We start from the raw sequence: 17,363 nt of genomic DNA on the forward strand, positions 1-17,363 counted from the left end.
GGTAAGTCTAGTGAGTTAGGTGTGGTGCACACTTGTTAAAACTAGCACTAGGTAGCTCCTACATATGCCTAAGATCCTTTGGAGCAAACTTCATTCACATATGATCGAGAGTTGGAAGTGAATGGAGGGTCAAATGCTGACCGGACGCTAGCCGTAGGGTCCGGTCAATTTATTTGACCAAGGAGATTGTGTCTGGCGCGACCGGACGCTGGAGTGGTCAAGTGACCGAATGCTAAGGTCCAGCGTCCGGTCGACTCCAGTAAGGTTCTAGAAGAGAATATCTGCGACCGGACGTGTCCGGTCAGTACTGACCGGACCCTGGGGGTTCAGCGTCCGGTCGAGTACAGTAAGGTTCCAGTGAGGGTTTAATGCGACCGGACGCGTCTGGTCAGTGGTGATCGGACCCTGCCAGCGTCCGGTCAACACTTAAACACTGGTGTGTGGGTTGAACTGACCGGAGCATCCGGTCAACATGACCGGAGCGTCCGGTCACCCCACAGAGGCACATAACGGTTCGTTTTTCAGGCTGCCTTATAAATAGAAGCTCCACTCGTGTGTGGAGTTACTTTTGCTTATTCCAACAGCTGAGAAACACGTTTGTGAGTGCCAAAAAGAGCAAGGTCCTAGTGAGGTGATTGAGATTTGAGAATCCAAGAGAGTAGCCTCATTAGTGAATCAAGAGTAGAAAAGTGTGCATCCACCGTTCTCATTAGGCTTCGCGTGGTCAAGTGAGAGTTCGTGCTTGTTACTCTTGGTGATCGCCATCACCTAGACGGCTTGGTGGTGATTGGGAGCTTGGTGATCACCCGTCGGAGCTTGTGGATGACCCAACTCAAGTTGTGAGCAGTTTTGGGTGATTCACCATAACGGAGTGTCGAAGAATCAACCCGTAGAGAGCACTTGATCCTTGCGCAGATCAAGGGGGAGCTACACCCTTGCACGGGTGCTCCAACGAGAACTAGTGGGGAGTGGCGACTCTCCGATACCTCGACAAAACATCGCCGCGTTCCTCTCTCTCACTATTTACTTTGAGCATTTACTTTGAGCAATTCAATACTTGTTCTTACATTCATAGAATTGTCATGCTAGAGTAAGTTTGGAACATATGTTGCAAGTCCTTTGTGCGTTAGATTAATAGAAACACTTTTCTAGGCACAAGGGGTTAATTGGGCTAACCGTATGATTTAATTATTGGAAGAAAATTTAGAATTAGCCCAATTCACCCCCCCTCTTGGGCATCTTAATCCTTTCACCGCCCCATCCGTAGCCCCTGGCGCGCCGCGTGCCCCATCTCCTGGCACCTGTGTGCCCCGTCTGTAGGCCCCCTAGCTCGCTGCGCCCATCCCCTGGCACCAAGCCGTGCCCCCATGACTCTCTAAACGTATCTGAAACACGAAAACACTTGCAACATGAAAACACTCGAATGCAACATACATCTAAAGAAGATGAAACATTTGGAGCATACACATGCAACATATATGTGAAACATATCCAATCCAGATTAAACACTTGCAACTTGCAACATAAAAACACTTACTGGTTACTGCAACATAAGACTAAAACAGCTGAACATTAGGAACATACTGTTACAGCGTATGTGTGAAACATATGCAACATTCAGATCGGAACTTGCAACATATGTCTGTAAACAAATGAAATATTTTCAACAAACGCTTACAACATGCCTCTAAAACACTTGCAACATGTGCAAACATCCAGATCTACTTTTGCAACATCCATATGAAATAATTACAACATACCTCTGAAACGTTTGAAATACTTGAAACATGCAGTTGCAACATAGGGGAGTGGAGGCCTGAGCCGGTCGATTCCGGGCGTCGAGGTGGGAGCCGGCGGCTAGCGATGGCGTGCGACCACCACTAGGCTCGGCCGAGGACGACCCGAGGTGCCTTGGCACATGCGCCCAGCGGATATAAGTAGGGACGGCAGCGGCGAGGCATCCCTGCGGCGTTGGGGGTTGGGGAAGAGGTCGGGGAGGCGCTCTACTGCCAGTGGACACGAGATAGAGAGCGAGAGATGGGGAGAGCAGAGGTAGCGCACGGGATGGGGGCGCGGCGAGGGATGGCCGCGGCGCGGGCCGCGTGACGCGGGGGTCGAATCCGTGTGGACCGGGCGCGCGACGGGCAGGGCAAGCGACAGCAGGGGGCAACTGTCGCGGGCGAGGCGCGCGTCGTAGGCAGGAGCAGCACGTGCGGAAGCGGAGGCAAAGTGTGGCGCGTCATCCATCTGGATGGACGCCCGCGGTGGGAGCAATATAGTTAGAGATTGCATCTCCAAACATTTAGGCCCTGGGTAAACAAAGACCTGGCCCCGTTCGCTGGTCTGAAACTTAGCTGAAACTGGCTGATTTTGTGAGAGAAAAACGCTATAGCGGCAGGTTGATGAACAGTATTTTGTGAGAGCAACCAGCCGGCTGGTCTGGTTTTGTGAGACCAGCGAACAACGCCTTGCCTAGTTATGTTAGTTCTTTGTTCTTGCATATCGCTATGCTTGCCACTTAGAACTGCAGCCCTTACCTTTCGTGAACTATATAAGGTCAAATTGATTAAGTTTGAAGAATTGGCAGTGCATCAGCCTAAGCTTCGGTTCACTGTTGGTGTGTTATCAACTGTTCTTCTTTTACATAAATAATACTATTTCCGTCAAATTCAAGTAAGTCCTGCTACACTTCATCAAATTCTCTGATAATATTGCCGCTCTCAAGCGGTCAAGCCTGAACTCTCAAGCTCTTCCTATTGGCCTAGTAGCCTCCTTCCTGGATGTCTAGCAGCCGATGGCACCTCCTTACTGGATAGTGGAGACGGGCAGCCATTGCTGGCACCAGAGCTTCACACTGGGTTCTGCGTTCCAGCCTCCTCGTCCCGGTCCTTGCCACGCTCGTCGCTGGCCCCGGCGACCTGTGCCGTCTGCTCCACTTCATTGGAGCCCCTGCGTGCAACCATAGTCTCAGCAGTAGTGAGAACCTATATGTGTAAGCGTGCCAGGTTGCAGCCATAGCTGAAATGATGGTGAAACGAGCCATACTTGTATGAGTATAAGACGATGCCGCCTGCCGTGGGGGCGAAAGCAACGAAGTAGATCCAGTCGACCTGGCCATGTGTAAACACACGCTCAGTGAGTACATTTTTGTCAGTTTGAGTATTGCTTGGAAACGATGAACTTTGACAAGCTGGGTCCTCTCCGGTTCCAACTTGGGCATGTTCCATACCAAGGTACTAGTATCTAGTTTTCCTAGTAGGAATTCTGAATGTGCAGAGGAATGCAGTGCAGTGGACAAACCTTCTCATGATAAGCGAAGATGCGGATCAGAACAGCCCACATGTCTGAAGTCAGGAGTGAGAGGTTCAACATGGTTGCGCCACATATCTGCAACAGACATGGGAATTAATGCGAATGCAAGTGCAATGTCACTTGTAAAAAAAAAACCTGAAAGTACATACTAGCAGTCAAGACCATCAGTTAAGCTCAGCAATCCTGCAGTACCTTTAATATTATCGGTACAGTTGAGTAGAACAGGAACATTGCTACTGCGAATCCAACAAAAGGGAGCACCTGAAACAACAGAAAAAGACCATGGCAAGGAGAATCATAACCATGTCTGGATAATAGTAGAAAAAATAATCTATAATTTGCATTGATCAGAGCTTAAGGAATGAAATCAGAATGTTTGGCATCAAGAAAGATGGGGAGAGATACTTACAGCACCAGTAGTCCATGTAATCGAGTGAAGTTCTTTTCGCTCGAGTATACTACTGTTGCAATGTCATGGAAACAATAATAAAGAAATTTCCTCGGACGGGAGGAGAGTATAGGGTATGATTGAAAAATAATAAAATGGGTTAATTCCAAAGGATACATTTGTATGCCACTGACAATTGCTCCAAAAAGTCCCAACATTGCCATCAACTCCACTCTGTTGCTTTTCTTGATAACAAACTCCTGAATTTCAGTGAGACGAATTGATAAATCTCTCTGTACACGTTTTTTTACAACCAACAAGAAACAACCGATGATCATATAAATAGTTGTAACATGCAAGTAAAGCCAAGCAAGTCGCTGGTTACCTCAGTAACGTTACTGCAAGCATAAAGCATTGAACCAAGAATTACAAACAGATCACCCTTCAATGGATTAGGTCCTTCTGCAAGACATGTCAGAATGTAACGGAAAAGGGAAATATGCTATGTTCAGCAATGTTAAAAAATGGAACAATTTTCCTATGCCCATGAAAGTACTTTATAGTTATTGCTGGTTTTATATGGGACTGTAACATAGGCACATATATAACACCGTGAGAAGCATATTCTTACTAGCTCGATCAGAGGCATGGACGTCTGAAAATACAACTAGTATAAGGCCAATCACACAAACTCCGACGCCAAGGAACTTCCTCAACCCATATTTTGTCTTCAGAAATACCCAAGTAAGAACAATGACGCAAGGAATTGACCAGCAATCCAACAGCATCACGCTTGTCAAAGATGTGTACTGGTATGACTTCACAACTGCACAAGCAAACAAAAACATTAATGGAGCCAACAGAAACTGAAATAATGGCTTAATTTTGTGTTAACTACATACCGATATAATTAGCTTCCACATCGATAATTCCAAGGATTAAGTAGTAGTACCATTTTATCTGCACAGAAAAGAGTACAGATTCTGCATTATGATGCCACCTATAAACATTGTGACTGCCAACCAAAAAATTGAACTAACCAAGCTGTATTTGAAAACAGAATCAGAATATTTTCAAAAGAAGGGCCGCAAGGCTGTGCCAGTTTCTTTCAAAAGAGGAGCTTAGTTAGAGCTTCTAACAGAAAAACAGAATCAGAATAAGCATCAATCCTGCTGTGCTCCTGTCCCTACACCAAGATAACAGGCAGTGATCACAGGCCCTGACTATTGATAAGCGAAAAGATAAGATATATATATATATATATATATATATATATATATATATATATATATATATATATGCACATGTGACATGTCAAACTTGTAGGCTACAAGCAAGCTTCAACGGTGTAGAAAGGACAGGAGGTCAAAATGGAATAAGCCAAAGGATGGCCAGGCGCTCGAGAAGCCGCAAATGGCCAAGAACAGGAATCAACAGGTTCTTTACGACACTGAACATTTTCCGTGTATGAACTTTCTGACATGACAGCTCACTCTGAAGTAACAGTTGGAACTTTGAAGGATGCATTGCATACCGTGAGGGGCTGCCGCCGGTAGAGGAGAACGCCGCCGTAGGCGACAGCGAGGAGAATGTAGTTCAGGAGCGACTGCGATGTGGGCGCGTTGATCCCTGAAGTCAGAACGTATAAAGTGAGCTGAAACCAACTGAAACAGAACAATTATTTAAAAACAACTTTTCCCTAGTGAAATGATTAGTCAAAGAGCTCAGGCACTGAATTAACTAGCACAGAAGCAGCAGAGGACATCAGATGCTGCGTAAGTGCGGAAAGGCAGGCACGATGTTTAAAATCGAAAAAGGTTACAGATTTTATACTGTTGGGAAAAAAAATCTGTGTCGAGCTGGAGCAAAAGCGTCGCGAGTCGACGGCAGAGGATCCAGATTCCCCTACTTCGTCGCTGCACCACCAGAAGAGTCAAAAGCGCAAATCTTTCCGGCAGATTTCGATCGATTTCATCACAGAACGTGCGTGCGTGCGCGATCCCTCAATAATTCCCAACAGGCAACTGTACCGAGCACTCGCCGTCATCGGCGGCGGGCGGCGGCGGGGGGGAACCAATCCAGCCCGCGCGATGGCTGGCGGCGGCCGCCGGGCGGCCGGGCGGGGAAGGCGACGCGGCGTGTGTAGCGTAGTGTAGGAGTAGGACTGTAGGTATACACGTACCTCGGCGGGCGAGCTCGGAGGAGGCGAAGCCGGTGGCGGTGATGAGCAGCGAGACGAACTGGCCCAGCGCGAGGCCCAGCAGCGTCTCCCGCCGCACCCACCGCCGCGCGCCGCCTGCTGCCGCACCCTCGTCCGGCGGCGCCATTGAGTACTAGCCCTCTCCTCCCTTCCTTCCTTCCTTTGACCTCTGTCCTCCACGTGTCCTCTGCTTCTCGCCGCCCGGCCGCCTCGCGCCGAGAGATTTATGAGGCGATCAGCAGCAGGTGCTCCCCACAGCTGTGGCACCTGGCAGGGCACTCTACGCGGCGCGGTGGTGGGAACTGGAGGACTGGAAGCCAAGAAGCTGCCAACGCTAACTAATTGCCAGACAGCCCGCCCGCTCGCGCGCTAGCTGTGTGCTCTTCTGGCCTTTCACAGTGCAGATTGGCGCCTGTTCGTTTGAGCTGGTAGGTTATAAGACGTACTTTTTTTTTAAGCCAATGAATAGTATTTTTTCTCATACTAAATTAGTCAACAATACTTCTTATTAAATAAACAAGCCCAAACAAACCTGGCGTGGATTGGGCGTGGCCTTGCTGCGCTGCCCTGCTCTGCTAAGGGCTTCACCACCGCTACTTTTTTTACCAGTAGCTAAAGTAAATTGGATAAAAAAAAAAGTAGGTGCTCTATATTTATCATAGTGATTTGCAGAAGTTATATATGTTTGGAGAGAGAAGCTGTCCATAATAAAAAAAAGGGAGAGAAAATAAAGGTGAGGTATAATGAAAGAAAAAAAATTTCTTTACAAACCACGAGTAGTAATAGTTTGTATTGTGTGAATAATAGTTTCAATATTTTCTAACCTATGTAGATCACTATTTATACCAGATCCTGAGAGTGTTAGGTGCCCTAAGTGCTACCGTCGCTTGGGGCCAAGAGGAGGGCTAGGATATCCATGGCGATGGGGGTTGGCTCGGCGCATTATTGGACTCATCGGAGGGTTGGTGATGGATGGATGGAGTTTGACACTTGTCAGGCTCGGAGATTAGGGTCCCCGCAACAGAGACGGCGAGGCTCGCTTGTCATCGCATTTCGCCCTACTGTAAACACTCCCGTTACTCCGTGAGATTTAGCAAACGATTTATTATTATTGCTTTGTTTTATTAGGCAACCTGATAGGTTTGATTAATGTTATACAACACGCGTGTATTTTAGCAAAAAAAAACATATGGATTTTTTTTATCTCTCTCCCTCTCTCTTTCTCACCGGTGACCACCGGCACCGGCGACAGTGACCGGCGAGCTCGCCCAGGCGCCCGCGCCCATGCCGGCCATGGAAGTGGCGGTGGCGGCTGCGGCTACGGATCTGTGATTTGTCCTTCCATAGAAAAAAAATTATGATCTGTGATCTGTGGAGGCTAGAAGTAGAAGGGTGGAGGCTATTGGATCTTAATCCTATGGTGTAAAAAAATTCATGTGTTGAAACTGCATAAAACACATAGTTGTGTAATAGACAGACTCAAAACAATTAAACTATCTAGAGTATTCCTCGATTTTCCAATTACATGTGGTGTTTTTTTATTGGTGGGTCCTACATAGAAAGCTCATCTTCAATCTATATTTACATTTATTTTGAGACAAAATTTAAATCATAGGAACATATTTTTTGGGGGGCGGAAGAAGTAGTTCCAGGTGCATGAAGTTAAGCGGCCTGTTCGCTGGTTGGTTTCTGAGCTGGTTTAGGCTAGCTGATGATGATTTATTGTGAGAGAAAAATAATATTTGTTGGCTGGTTTAGACTGGCTGAAACTAACAAGCGAACAAGCCGAAGGTTTCCGAGCAATAAGATTTCCTCTTGTCTTGTGCTCTGTTAAGTCACACTACTCATGGTGTAGCTAAAAAAATCAGCAACGCAGTAGTAATCATTTAGCAGTAGTATTACTCTCTCGGTTAAGTCACACTTGCTGCCAGTGCCATTGCTGGTCAGCAGAACTTGCGTGTGCATGTAGAAAAGACATCGTCGAAAGTTGATAGGACTGAGCATGCAATGCAATAGAGGTACAGGCGCAGGTGTCGATGGCCGTGGGCCGGCGTTGCTGCCAGCGACGTCAAGCCAGGGCTGTAGCCGCTAATCATTGCGAGACCTGCTGCACCTCCCGCCAAGTAATAAAGCAGCTTGCCGCGTCAGTGCCGCGTCTAATCCGCGGCGCGGTAGTCCGGCCATGTCAACCTTCAGCGGTCCTGATCGCTGTCAGGTCGTCGCTCCTACCACGCTCTCATGCATGACGCGGCAATATAATTTTGTCGCGCCATACGAATAGGCGCGGTCAAAAGTGTGAGTTTAAAAAAAATTAATCAGTGTAAATTTTAAAAATAGTTTAAAAAATATGTTAAAAATAAAAAAAATTGCGGAGGTAGGGTCGTGCACGCGTGGGCGGTTCCGCATAGAGAACACGGGCGGGCGAAACGCGCGGCGCGGCACAGGCCTGATTAGCGAGGCAATTATGTACGAGAGGGTGAAGTGATTAGCGGTAATCAGACGACGAGTCTTTTTAGTTGTAGAGATTCAACATTGGTTCATACTGACTGTACCTTTTAGGCTTTCGTCCTGTTCGCTTGAGCTTGTTTGGCTGATAAGTCATGGCTGAAAGTACTGTTGGCTGATTTAGTGTGGGAGAAAAATACTATTCGTTGGCTGAAAAAATATGACTTATAAGCCGAACAAGTCAAACGAACAGGACGTTTAAGTTTTCGGTTGGGGACAAATGCTACATATATCTAGCTTTCTCCGAGTGAAAACGAACGATGGCATGGTCTTGCTTCCATGATTGGGTTGGAGAGTTGGGACGTGTGGCAAGATGCTCCTTTATTTTGAGACTTTGACCCTCAAAATTATTATTTTTGTTTCAATTTAATTTAAACACGCCTTTCCACGGCCAAAAGTCTCGCCGCACCGCCCGTCCGCCACAAATCTGAGATCTTGTGCTTTATTCTTTGCTGGGAACTGATCGAAAAGTTTTACAAGCAATGCACTGCGTACGTCTCTCCCCTCGGTCACGTGTCATGCTCAAAAGCCGTCTTCTTCCACTCACACAAAAGCACACTGCTCTAAGCTCATATCTTTCACCCATCAAAGAGGGCATCTTGAGGTCTTTTTCTTTTTCTTGCGCAACATGTACAGTCCCTAGTTGTAATCATACTGTACATGTATTATGCTTCATTCACATAGTCATGATGGACGTGCGTCCGACAAAATCATTACTACTTATACGCCCTCCGTTCTAAATTATAAGTCGCTTTGACTTTTTTTTATATCTATTTTACTGTACATCTAGATATAATATATGTTTAGATACTTAGCAAAATAGATGTATCAAAAAAATCAAAATGATTTATAATTTGGAACGTAAAATACTAAATAAATGACAGCTATTTAGTAGGTTAACCAATATATAGATTGGGTGCTTTTACGCTTCCGCCAGGAATTAATCCTTGCAGCTATTTTTTTAAAGCTCTTCTATTATAAGTTTGTCGGTGACTGGTTCACTCTCCTGTCTCCACCGCACCAAACTACATCCCGAGTTAGATTTAGTGGAGTTGTAGTGCCACCAACTGCACCTATTTATCTTGCAGTTTAGCTCTAGCTCCAGGAATAGACGTTGTTACGAGAATTGTTATCTCATATGTCCCTAGGGTGATGTGTGGTACTCTATCCATGCTAACAAGAGTACAATTCTAGGTTTGAAATAAATCAAAGTTTCTTAAGTTTAACTAAATTTATAGAATATAGTGTTAATGTTTATGTCTCTATATAAATAGGTTATACAATCAAAAAATATATTTCAAAACTAGTTCAATGATACTTATTTGGTATCATAAACTTAAAATTGTTTGGTTTCTTTTTTTAGCTAGAGCTCATGGAGCTACCCCGTTTAGCTTGCGGATTTAGGAGCAAAATCACAATTCATGCAACGAAGCGGTCCCAAACAACACAATACACAAGTCCTATATTATTTGCTAACAAAACATATCTAAAATGACTATGTGAATCTCGAAACGGCACTGCTAGCGCCCGGACGTCTGGACATCCGCGGCTGCAGTCCATTTTCGCACGTCCACGCATGGGCTCGTGTCGACCAGACGTTGCTCGCTCGTGCTTGCATCTCGCACGGCCACGCGGGGCCCACGCCGCCGAACGTCGACCGCGTGGAGACCGCTCGCGCCCCCTCTCGCTTCCCACGCTTATTTCATGTGCAATACCCGATCTACTTTTGAAACATTTAGATGCAACACTTGCAACATAAAAAAGGCAAATGAAACAGTTGAAATATGCATCTGAAACACTTGCAAAAATACTTGAAAACAATTGTAAACATACGCAACATTCAGATAAAACATTTTTCAACATATGTGTAAAATATATGCAACATCCAAATAAACACGCTTATAACATAAGTCTGAAAAAATAGATGAAATATTGGTGACAGACTCTTGCAACATAGGTACGTGTACAACTATTGCAACATCCAAATTTACTTTTACAACATCTATATGAAACGCTTACAACATACCTCTACAACATCTGAAATATTTGAAGTGTGAGCTTACAACATGTGTTTTTCACCATTCTTCCGTGCGACGCAGAGTAGAGCGGGGAACGAACGGTTCCGGCCAGTCGGCGGCCGAGGATGGTGGCGCGGCCTGGCAGCGGGCAGCTGCGCTTGCGCCTGGTCTGGGCCTGGCCAGCGATGGTCCCCTCTCCTAGGGTTCTCCCGGCGATGGCTATGAGTGGGAGGTGGACACTGGGCCGTGGCGCGTTGGAGGCGGAGGTCTTCTTGGCCGCTGATCAGGCATCCGGACCTCGTGGTTGAGGCAGCAACGGCGGCTGCGGTCTCCCTCTCCACGGGCGAGCAGCGGTCAGGCAGCAGCGCCGGTCGATTCGGCAGGTTTGCTGCCCACGACGAGCGGCGCCAGCGGCGGAGAAAGCGAGCGAAGGGCGGGCGATGCAGTGCAGGCGCCCGTGACGGTCGGTGTTGGGTGGGGAAAGTGTCGCTCTCTTTTCTTTTTTTTTAAAGAAATCATGTATATACTGTGAGGGGAGGACGACTGTGGATAAGCGTCGATGCCGGACTGACGTCCACCTGGAGCATTAGCGATCCCGAAATCCACCTGTGCTTTGAAAAGAAAAGAAACCAAGCGGGTGCACACGTTTTCGGAGCACGTCAAGAATGTGGCACACGTTTGCGGTGTGAAAAAAAAAACGTTCTGCGCCACTGCCGGCGTGTAAGGACGTGACTTGGGCCGGAGGCAGCCAATGCTCAATCGCCGAGCCTGGTGAGTTGCGGTTGGGCGGGGCTGGGCTGCCTGAGGAACGTCCTCCATCTGTCTGCCTGCATCCCGGCCTGCTTCGAGCCCTCGTCGAGGCAATTCCTACCAGTCTTGAATTCACTGTTCAGTTCAGCTTTACCCCTGTTTGGAAAGGAGAAATAAAAGACGTAGGAACGAGAGAAGATACATGAATACAAAAGGAATACGGTGGAAAAATAAGGTAATGAAAAAACACAGGAATTTTATAGCGTTTGTAATGCAGGAATGAGGTAGTAGAAGAATCTTATTTTATTTTGACTAATGATGTCCCTGTTTTGCTAAACCTGGTAGCTTGAGATTAGCTTTGGTAGGTCATTAACTCAGCAGTGGAGCACTCAGGCGTAGATCGTAGGTCAAAGTTTTGGAGTTGGTACATGGTGAGAACACAAGTGACGAGAATAGATAAAAAAAAATGTTTCCTCGGCTCTTGTGTCTCGTCCCTTTTCTACTTATGCACGGTAGTAGTGTTCGGTAGCTTAGGCAATGCCGCATCATGTCACAGCAAAATTTCCAATGGCCTAGATCAGATGTTTTCTTTCCTTCAAAATGTATGGGTAAAGAAAACTTTACAGAAAGGATATGCTCAATCCTATGTTCCAAACGCATGAACAGCATACAAAATAGAGGAATCTTCGTTCCTGTACTTTTCCTTTGAGCGAAGCAGTGGAATCAACAGGTCACCATCTCCACCCCACCTGCACTGCACTGCACATCATCACTCCGATCTTTGCCTGACTTGCCGCTGCCCATCCACCTCTCGCCCTGGACGAGACGAAATCTTCCAAGGCGGCGACGATCGTCCTCTACCCCGGCGCGGGCGGGGTCGGCCACGTCACCCCCATGGCAAAGCTCGCCAAGGCCTTCGTCACCCACGGCTACCCCGTCACGTTGGTGCTCATCGACCCCTCCGGCTCCGCCGCAACTAGCGCCGTCGCCCGGCGCCTGTCCGCCTCCGATCCGCGCATCTCCGTCCACGTCCTCCCTCCGGTTCCTCCGTCCGACTCCGACGCCGCCAGCAAGGTAACCAACACTCTGCTCCTTCTGCCGCGGCGGTACAACGCCGAGCTGGAGAGCTTCCTCCGCGCCACCCCCGTCCCCGTGGGCTGCCTCGTCGTCGACGTGTTCTGCGTGGACGCCATCGACGTCGCCGCGCGGCTGGGCGTCCCCGCGTACACGTTCGTCTCGACGTGCGCGTCGTCGCTGGCCGCGCTGACCCAGGTCCCGGCGCTGCTCGCGGGCAGGAAGACGGGGCTGAGGGAGCTCGGCAATGCGCCGCTCCAGTTCCTCGGCGTCGCACCTGGTCCGGAGCCTTCTGGAGCACCCGGACGACGAGCGGTGTTGGGCCATGGCGGACGTCTGGGCGCGCTGCACGGCCACCGGCGGCGTCCTGGTCAACACGTTCGAGTCGCTGGAGCGCCCGGTCGTTCAGGCCCTCAGGCAGGGATCCCCGGTGCGTCCCCTGGCGGGCGCTGCCGCCGGTCTACTGCATCGGCCCGCTGCTCAACGGAGAGGACGGCAGGCCGGAGAGGCACGACGCACGAGTGCCTGGGGTGGCTCGACGCGCGGCCGGAGCGCAGCCTCGTGTTCCTCTGCTTCGGGAGCAAGGGCGCGCACTCGGCGGAGCAGCTCAGGGAGATCGACGCGGGCATGGACAGGTCCGGGCACCGGTTCCTCTGGGTTCATCCCCGCGCCGGCCGGCAACGACGAGGACCACGAGGGGTTCCTGCCGGAGGGGTTATTGCAGAGGACCACGAGGGGTTCCTGCCGGAGGGCCTCGTCGTGAGGTCGTGGGCGCCGCAGGCGGATATCCTCCAGCACCCGTCCACGGGCGCGTTCGTGACACACTGCGGGTGTCCCGATGCTGTGTTGTTTTTCATTCAGTTTGTTCAGTCCAGGTTTAGTGTTTTCAGTTCTTAGCAAATAATGGACCCGGTTCGATCGGGTGCGTCTTGTACAGGCCAGACGCATGCTCAGTTCATGCAGCGGCTCTCCCTCTTTGTAGCTGTAGTGGTGGTGACCGCGTCCGTGGTTTTGTTCGTGGGATGGCACGGACAAGTCGGAGACCGCGGCTTGCGCGTCGCGTCGAAGCCTGCATGCTCCGAGTCGTGGGATGGCGCGACAATGGTGAGGGCGTGGAGGTTTCATCGTCAAGGCCAAATCGGCCTGTGTACATTCTATTTAAGTTTGCAATAGAGTCATGAAAAGGCTGCTCGGTTGCGGCACCAAAAATCTGTGTTTTGTGTGCTTTGTGTTCCACTGCGTTCGCGTGCGTGAGAGTTCAGCTCAGGAGCTGTTCCGGCGATAGGCCCCGGTGATCAGGGGTTTACATTTGGTATCAGAGAGTCAGGTTCCGTCGGTGGACACGCGACCGTGCGATTGCTGCTGCCTTCATGGATCGACGAAGGAACCGCTCGTCCTCGCCGCGACGCGGGAGTCACGGCACGGGCAGTTCGGGCAGCGGCGGCGATGGCGATCGCGGCCTGGTGATCCACCGGGTCGTGCGTGAGGAGACCGGGAAACACAAGTATCCCCTTCTCACCAAAACCAACTACTACTCATGGGCGGCGCTCATGAAACTCAAGCTCCAGGCGCGGAGTTTGTGGGAGGCCGTGAATGTCGGCACGGCGGACTTCGTCGACGACCGGAACGCGCTGGAGGCGATCACGCTGGGGCTTCCGGAGGAGCTGCACGGCAGCATGGCCAGCAAGGCCACTGCGAAGGCGGCGTGGGATGCGATCAAGAAGATGCACCTCGGCGTCGACCGTGTACGCCAGGCGAAGGCCAACACGCTCCGGCGCCAGTTCCAAGATCTCAGGTTCAAGGATGGGGAGACGGTGGACGAATTCGGCGTTCGCATCGCTGATCTCGCGAATCAGCTCGAGGTTCTTGGCGCCGCGTACCCGGAGCCAGAAGTAATCCGCAAGTTTTTGCAGGCCACACCGTCAAGGTACGCGCAGATTGTGATGGCTATCGAGACCCTGCTCGATCTCGATCAGATCTCTGTGGAGGAATTGATCGGGAGGCTCAAGGCGGCCGAGGAGCGCTATGGCCTCACCAGCGGCGGAGGCAGAGCCACGGCGAGTCTCAACCTCACCGAGGACGAGCTCGTGGCCAAGGTGATGTCGCGGCTGCAGATCACCGGCGAGGGCGCGTCAGGAGGCGGACGCCCACTGGCTTCGAACCAGCGACGCGGCCGTGGTGGCGGCCCGCCCTAGGGTCGCAGGAGCGTGGGAGGCTCCAAGCAATCCGCCGGCGGCGACGGCAAGAAGGGCAAGCGGCGTCTCGCCAACGACGAGTGCGCGTACTGCGGCAACACGGGGCACTGGGCCCGTGAATGCCGCAAGAAGAAGAAGGACGAACAGGCCCACGCCGCGGAGGCCGAGGCAGAGGCCGCACTGATGATGGGGGTCGCATCGATCTCCGTCGAGCCGGTGCACGAGTGCCAGCAGGCGCGGTGGGTCTTCACCGAGGAGGAGGATGTGGTACACGCCGCGGCCACGGCGCACGTGGCGCTGGCAACATCCACCCAGGCCACGGCACGCGAGCAGGTGTCCCTCCGGGAGGACAAGCTGTTCGTCCAGCTCGGGGAGAAGTCCGACGATGGGCAGACGCGCTGGATCCTCGACACGGGTGCGACGAACCACATGACCGGTGTGCGGTCAGCTTTCTCCGAGCTCGACACTGACGTGCGGGGAACCGTCCGGTTTGGAGATGGCTCCATGGTCGACATCCATGGGCGTGGCACGATCCTCTTCAGCTGCAAGACGGGGGAGCACCAGAGGCTGGGGGGTGTCTACTACATCCCCAGGCTCACGGCGAACATCATCAGCCTCGGGCAACTGGACGAGGACAAGTACAAGGTGCTAATCGAGGACGGCGTCCTGCGGATCTGGGATCAGCGACGTCGACTCCTGGCAAAGGTGCTGCGTTCGGAAAACTGCCTCTACATCCTCGTCGGCAACATCAGTACTCCGGTATGCCTCGCGGTGCACGCGGACGACGTGGCTTGGAAGTGGCATGCAAGGTATGGCCATCTCGGCTTCCAGGGCCTAAAACTGCTGTCGAGGAAGGACATGGTGCGAGGACTCCCACAGATCGATCACATCGAGCAAATCTGCGAGAGCTGCCTCGCCGGGAAGCAACGTCGACAGCCGTTCCCGGCGGCGAGCAAGTACCGCGCCACCAGATCACTGGAGCTCGTGCACGCGGATCTGTGCGGGCCTATCACTCCGACTACACCGGGCGGGAAGCGCCTGTTCCTGCTTGTCGTGGACGACAGGAGCCGGTATATGTGGCTTGTCCTGCTGGCGAGCAAGGGCCATGCCATGGAGGCGATCGTCCGGCTGCAGGCGAGGCTGGAGAACGAGTTGGGCAAGAAGCTGGGCACGCTGCGCACAGATCGCGGCGGGGAGTTCACGGCGCAGGTGTTCGAGGAGCACTACGCCGATCATGGCGTGCAACACCACCTCACCGCGCCGCACACGCCTCAGCAAAACAGCGTGGTGGAGAGGCGGAACTAGTCGGTGCTCGGGATGGCGCGAAGCATGATGAAGGGCATGAACGTGCCAGGCTGTTTTTGGGGGGAGGCGGTCTGCACCGCCGTCTTCATCCTGAACCGGTCGCCGACGCGGAGTGTAGATGGGAAGATGCCCTATGAGGTCTGGTATGGTACTAAGCCAGCCGTGCATTTCTTTCGCACTTTCGGTTGCACAGCACACGTGAAGGTTGCCGGCGGTCACCTGCGCAAGCTGGACGATCGCAGTACTCCCATGGTGTTCATCGGCTATGAGCCGGGGTCCAAGGCGTACAGGTTCTATAACCCGAGCACGCAGCGCGTTTGCATCTCGCGCGATGCAGTGTTCGAAGAAGGTAGGCCCTGGAGCTGGGAAGCTGCTGCTGCCCATGCGCCAAGCACCGAGGTGGGGGAGCCGTTCACGGTGGAGTACGTGACGCTATCCGTTCCGGGCGGCGGACACGAACCACAGTCGCCAGCAGGCACGGAGTCTGCCTCGCTGGGACCCTCGACGCCAGCAGTGGGTATCGCGGCATCGCCTGCGACACCGGTACAGGACGCTACACCACACATCACGCCTTCACCAAGAGCATCACCGGGCGTGGAGTTCGTCTCTCCACCCTCAGGGGAGCCGGTGCTGGACGACGACGCCGATGACGCGCCGCTACGGTTCCGCGCCGTGGACAACGTCCTCGGCAACGCTCCAGTCCCAGGAGAAGCTGCACGTGAGTTTGGGGGGGAGCTGCTTCTCGCCATCGACGGAGAACCATCCACGTTCGAAGAGGCACGTGGTGATGAGGCGTGGCGGAAGGCCATGATGGACGAGCTCAGTTCCATCGAGGAGAACAAGACCTGGACTCTAGTCGACCTCCCACCTGGACACCGGGCCATTGGGCTCAAATGGGTGTTCAAAATCAAGTGCGACGAGCAGGGGGCGATCGTGAAGCACAAGGCGCGCTTGGTGGCAAAGGGCTATGTCCAGAAGCCCGGCATCGACTATGAGGAGGCGTTCGCCCCAGTGGCGAGGATGGAGTCGGTGAGAATGTTGCTCGCCGTAGCTGCTCAGGAGGGTTGGCTTGTTCATCATATGGATGTCAAGTCAGCGTTCCTAAATGGGGATCTCGCGGAGGAGGTCTACGTTCAACAACCGCCGGGGTTCACTGCAGCTGGCCATAAGAACAAGGTGCTGCGCCTTAAGAAGGCGCTCTACGGGCTCCGTCAGGCCCCAAGGGCGTGGAACCAGAAGTTGGATGCTAGCCTGTGTGATCTCGGCTTCACGCGGTGCACCAGTGAGCACGGCATGTATACCCGCGGCAAGGGGCAATCTCGGGTGGTGGTCGGTGTCTACGTTGATGACCTGATCATCACCGGAGCCAAGGCGGGTGGAGTCGAGGAGTTCAAGGCGGAGATGCTGCGCTTGTTCAGGATGAGCGACCTTGGGTTGCTGTCCTATTACTTGGGCATCGAGGTGAGGCAATCCAAAGTTGCCATCACGCTCGGGCAGGCGGCATATGCCCGTAAGTTGCTGCAGAAGGCGAACATGGCCGGTTGCAACTCTTGCAGCACTCCAATGGAAGCTCGCCTGAAGCTTTCGAAGGAGGGAACGACGGCGCTGGTCGATGC

At 51.9% G+C, this 17,363-nt stretch overlaps 1 protein-coding gene and 1 pseudogene across 1 annotated transcript; one reads left to right on the top strand and one right to left on the bottom strand.

Annotated features, from left to right (window-relative positions):
* Nucleotides 1–2,620: 2,620 nt before the first annotated feature.
* On the bottom strand, nt 2,621–6,304 carry LOC136472922 (uncharacterized). The gene is made up of 11 exons (XM_066470623.1): nt 5,883–6,304; nt 5,235–5,329; nt 4,603–4,660; nt 4,332–4,526; nt 4,086–4,162; nt 3,878–3,960; nt 3,722–3,773; nt 3,505–3,573; nt 3,301–3,387; nt 3,046–3,110; nt 2,621–2,949 (listed from the first exon to the last, which is right to left on the bottom strand). The coding sequence occupies exons 1-11, from the start codon at nt 6,025–6,027 to the stop codon at nt 2,850–2,852; spliced, it is 1,026 nt and encodes a 341-aa protein (XP_066326720.1). The 5' UTR covers nt 6,028–6,304; the 3' UTR covers nt 2,621–2,849.
* Nucleotides 6,305–11,962: 5,658 nt separating this feature from the next.
* On the top strand, nt 11,963–13,441 carry LOC136476962 (UDP-glycosyltransferase 72B1-like; annotated as a pseudogene).
* The last annotated feature ends 3,922 nt before the right edge of the window (nt 13,442–17,363 follow it).

Source organism: Miscanthus floridulus, chromosome 8 (genome assembly GCF_019320115.1).
Source record: "Miscanthus floridulus cultivar M001 chromosome 8, ASM1932011v1, whole genome shotgun sequence".
NCBI lineage: Eukaryota > Viridiplantae > Streptophyta > Magnoliopsida > Poales > Poaceae > Miscanthus > Miscanthus floridulus.